At 33.6% G+C, this 5,265-nt stretch overlaps 1 protein-coding gene across 1 annotated transcript; it reads left to right on the forward strand.

The window, feature by feature from the left end:
• Positions 1-933: 933 nt before the first annotated feature.
• Positions 934-4,343, forward strand: LOC125680994 (olfactory receptor 5L1-like). The gene has a single exon (XM_048920869.2). It carries the CDS (start codon positions 1,303-1,305, stop codon positions 2,500-2,502), a length of 1,200 nt encoding a protein of 399 aa, XP_048776826.1. The 5' UTR covers positions 934-1,302; the 3' UTR covers positions 2,503-4,343.
• Positions 4,344-5,265: the final 922 nt, after the last annotated feature.

Here is a 5,265-nt window from a genome sequence, read left to right on the forward strand (position 1 = left end):
AAGCAAAGAATTTTGGCAAACTCACATTGAAGTATATTTCGAAGCGTAATTTCATTAAAAAAGAAGTCTGTTTGGTCCACTCACGTATCTTACTACACAAACATCTGACAACACCCGTTCGAGGTCAAGTTGAAGCGACTATTTTATTATCAAATAAAAGAGACCTTAAAGGGGCACAGCCACAATTTGGTCAGAAAATTTTCAAATTTTAATTAACAAATTTTATTGGTCACAATGCATTACATAGGGTATATTTTCAAAAGTCATTTAAAATCTACATATCAGTTGTCATTTTCCATGCACATTATAGATGTTACAATTAATTGTTATATAAACTATGGCTACTGCTTTTGTGTCTTTATTTGTTTAAAAATAAATGTTGCATGCTTTACGTCCCATCAAGAATTTTTCACTCATATTGAGACGTCATCAGCTGTAGGTGAAGCACTACAAAGTTAGACACATGTTTATCTCTACAGAATCACATTCAATGGGGGATCAACATTTCTTACATTTTACTTATTCTTAATGTTTAGTATAAAACCTTTCTCCGAGGAATAAGTTGATTCCTGATGGAAATCGTAGAACTAGAGTTTTTCTTTTCATTACAAAGGACATATTATATATTTTTACATGACCAAAAGGATATTTATATTTGTGCATCATATGTGTTTTCCTGTTTACAAATGTAGTCCCATTTCCCTGTCTGTCTTAGATCTGCCATGTTTTATTAATGCTACTCTATATTCCTTCAGGAGTTATGAGATTGGTCACTGTTCGTTATGTTCATCCTTTCATGCTACAGATTATCACCATTTCATCACAATTACTTTACAGTGTTATTTTATCAAAACAAGTCAACATGTGTGTTGTAAACAGTGCATTTTTATATATATTTTTGAATTGCTTTCCGCCCCTTTTGAGAACTTTTAACACATGTTGAGACGTCACTAGCTTGAGGGAAATTGTCATGCATACGGCTCAAGGCGGACGCGATTGGGATTTTCCGTTTTATGATCATATTCTAAAGACTTGTTTAGACCGATACAATCATCTTTTGAATTGAAAACTTTCCCATTTACCTTAGATGACGAAATGCAGTTTTAGTGAAAAGCAATTTCAACAAATATTTAATACATACTAGGTTTCAGCCACAGTACTGAACGACAGTCTTGATCTACCCTACTCTCAACTAAACTATAAATTTTCATTATTGTGTTGAAAGGAAATCAGTCTTATTCATATCAAATGGGAGGAAAAACTATTTGAAGCAGGAACCTATTATTACAAAGTAACGACGAAATGGAGAACAGTACGTATTTATCAGAGAAATTGGACAAATGGAATAGTCACCTAGCCAGTGGTCTAATCCCGAATAATGTGATTTTGTCTCTGTATATTGTAACAGGTTTGTTGGGAAATTCTACAGTGATTCTGATTTATGGATTTAAGATGAAAGGAAACAAGGAGGAAAGATACTTTATTCCATTCCTTGCCACGGCGGATCTATGTGGTTCATTGGTTTGCGCTTCTTTTGGAATCGCTCACAACATGATGCTGGCGAACTTCAACAACACGCACCTGTGTAAGGCCTGGTTGTTTTTTACAGCGATCATTACTTTAACTTCCATCTTCTTTCTTTTGATCATTGCCGTACACAGGTATCTCAAAGTCTGTAGACCTCTTGGAAAACAAATGACTTTGAAATGGAAAAGATTTGCTTTAGGTTTGGGTTTGTTTGTAGCATTTATACATGCGGTACCTATGGTTCATTTTTATGGATCAGTTCCCTTTCCTAATGAGGAGGAGGGGATCGTTGGTCAACGGTGTAGCAGACTAAAAACCACCAACAAGACAGGGTCTTTCATCTTTGGAGGAGTCTTAGTCCTCATAACAGTTACAAGCATTATTACGCTAATTTGTCTGTATTCTAAAGTTGGATACACTATTCTTGCACACTTCAAATTTTCTAAATCCCCATGCAAACCTGATACCAGTTCGGACGCAGAAAAACCCCGCAACATCAATCCCTCTCAGGTTACAATTCCAAGCAGCAACGGTTCCCTTAGTGACACAGAAAATGGAATCTACGAGATGGAAAACATTGAATTATGCGAATCGTTACATCCCCAGAGATCTTTAAAGACAAAAAGGAAAACTATTACAACAAAACCAAAACTTGAAGGAACAGTGAATCCTCATACGTCAAGTTCAAAGCGGAGAAAAGAAAGAAACAACCAGAGAATTGTACACAAATTCACTCTGATGTTTATGCTCATCACGATAATTTTCCTCATGTGTTACATCCCAAAGGTTATCATCATGTTACTAGAGGCCAGGAACCCGAAGTTCTGGGAGGGGTTTTCAGATTCTGCCAGAGCTGGCGTGCTGTTTGTGTATAGGATGTACATCATAAACAATATCATTAATCCAATCATTTATGCATTCCTGGACGAACAGTTTGCTAAAGAAATCAATACGCTGATTAAAGTATGTAAATAAAGTACCATGAGGTCATTTTTACATTATTTTGGGAAATGTGATATTTCTTATACTTTTATGAAATAAGAAATATACTTGACGTCACCAAAAAGTGTCTCCATCCTATCATATGTCATCATGTTGCAAGTACCTACATATATACATATGCATGAAAGTAATTGTACAGAACATAGGATTTTCAATTCTTTTGTAAAAAGAATATATTATTTATCTTTGCTTAATACTGGAACATTTTATTTTTAAACCCGGATGTTTTGATCGCTATCTCTGTCTTTACAAGAGTTTGAATTTGGTCGTTCCTCTTGGATTACTGTGTACCCATGCTTGTAACCTTATATTTGTTAAACTGATTAAATAGGGCAAGATCAAATCTATCAAAATAGCACATAAGGTCCGTGACATAGTCTGTCGAAAACATAATTTGCTAGAATATACGTTTATGTTTAGTTAGAAACATATGCACCATCATGCGGATTTCTCTCTTTGTGCTTTATTTTCCATTCGAATATTGTTGACTCATATAGAGACGTCACCTGATTTACATGAAGTTACCAAAAAAAAATCTGGATCTCGAGGTCGTAGGAGGTTTTTTTTATCGTATCAATGCCTATATTATACCCATACGTCATGATTAAGTGATCAGACCACATGTTGCAAATATTCAGTTATGAACGCCAAAACTTAAACAATGGGCGTTTTAAGAGGCTACTTAGAATAACTGTCATGATTTTGGTAATATTTTCCACGTATTGATACTTGTAGTTTTGAATTTGAATACCCACAGATAGTGTAGTTCCATACAAAGAAATAAAATAAGAAAGTATAAATTTTTTCTTGGACGAGGAAGACGATTTCCGACTCCATTCATAGAGTCCATGTATATTCTGCTGTGAGCTGTTAACATTGACCCAATTTTCGCCCGCTGTAGTAATATAAAGAAACTGATACATTTACATACACGTGCACAGTAGCGCGAGAAACGTTAGTTTATCACGTAGAAGTAAGTTACTATGTACAGTACAAGACAAGAATAAGTCATTCTGGTCTCGTTTTTCCACCACAAAATTATCTCACGAAGTCTAGTTTCTTTTCTGCCTGCTATCTTAAATAAACCACAAAAATTAGATCAAGAAACACTGAAATAGATAATAGTGTTTTGTATCAGACATTTTCTCTGGGAAATTACTTTTCACCAAGGAGTGTTTGTGTTTTAGATTATTTTCTACTCATTGGTTAAGTATAATTAGATATTTGTAGGAATCTTTTACGTGTAAATATGTGTATCTAAGTAGCAGTATTGAGCTCAAAATACGAAGTTTTCCACAAAGTCTCGGTAATTAAGAATTTTTGAAATTGACGTGAATTAGAACTGGTCTATCAGAAAACACAAATATCTATGCGTTTTCGAAATTATGAAATAAGAGACAATCCCTGATGAACCTTTCATAAGATTATGAAAATAGAGGAATAGGTATCTGAATACAGTACTTTTGAGTGAATAACATCAATTCGTAATTCAGGCATTGCTTAAAAGGGCTCAATATGACAGTATGTAGAAGACTTCTGTTTGCATGTCTGTGTGTATGTGTATATTGTATGTCATTGGTATTCACATGTCTGTGTTTACATTGTATATGATTACTATTCACATTTATATTCCGAAATTTTGAAACAGAAAAACCCGTATACAAGCAAAAGACTTTGATATTCCGTAGCTCAGTTTTTGTGATTGGATAATCATTGAAATGTTTAATGAAAAACAAAACATTTTAAGTAAATATGTCATTTACCAAACTAATGACGCAATAAAAGTTCAAACAAAATGACATAATAGACCAATATTTCGTGAATTTTCAGTTTGTTCTTCCTTTTCTGTTGCCTTCAATATTCAGTTGATGGATCTTGGTGGTCTAAAGATAAATATGTTAATCAAAATAGATTTGAAGGTCTGGAATGATATTATTATTATTATTATTTGCAAAAACGTTTATTAATAATTAATAACCCTATTGTTAACATTTTCCCCAATGAATATATGGAGGATCCGTTCTCCGAACTCCCCGGCGGCACACTGGGTACTCTCCTAGATCTCAAGTTTATACGTCATTTTATTAAGATGATTTTGATGTAAAACATCTACAGAGATGTACTCGGCCGCTAAAATTTAGATATTCTACACTCCTTCCAAAGAAAGAAACGGAAAATTTTATTTTAAAATGAAAACAAAATTATGTATTAGATAACAATTCAATTTTTGAATACCCACTTTAAAAACAAGCATCACTACTATGATTTATGTAAGAGCACTTAAGATATAGATATATATATATATATATATATAAAAGATGTGTCCGGTTGATATTGCGGTAGAACTTAAAAATAAATCGTTTTAACCAAAGATCTTCAACTTACAAGTGGATATCGAGGAAAATCGAGGAAATTCAGAGAAACCATATGAAAAATACGGACCTCACCCAAATCCGTCTACGAAAATGAGGAGACAACAGCGTTATCAAACAAGATTGGATCAAGTTAAAAAACTGAAATATTCATTGATTCCCAAATCGCAGTATGTGTACTTGACGATTCTATTAGTTTTACACCAAATCAACGTTCAACATGGGACATTGCGGGGGCTTTCCTCCTTTGGATAATATATATTTGCAGCTGTAGCATTTATAAATAATAATGTTTGTTTATGTAATTAATATCTGGAAACCCATAATTAGTTGCTTCTATAATTTAAACACGGCCATCCCGTGG

This window comes from Ostrea edulis, chromosome 2 (genome assembly GCF_947568905.1).
Source record: "Ostrea edulis chromosome 2, xbOstEdul1.1, whole genome shotgun sequence".
In the NCBI taxonomy this organism is placed as follows: domain Eukaryota; kingdom Metazoa; phylum Mollusca; class Bivalvia; order Ostreida; family Ostreidae; genus Ostrea; species Ostrea edulis.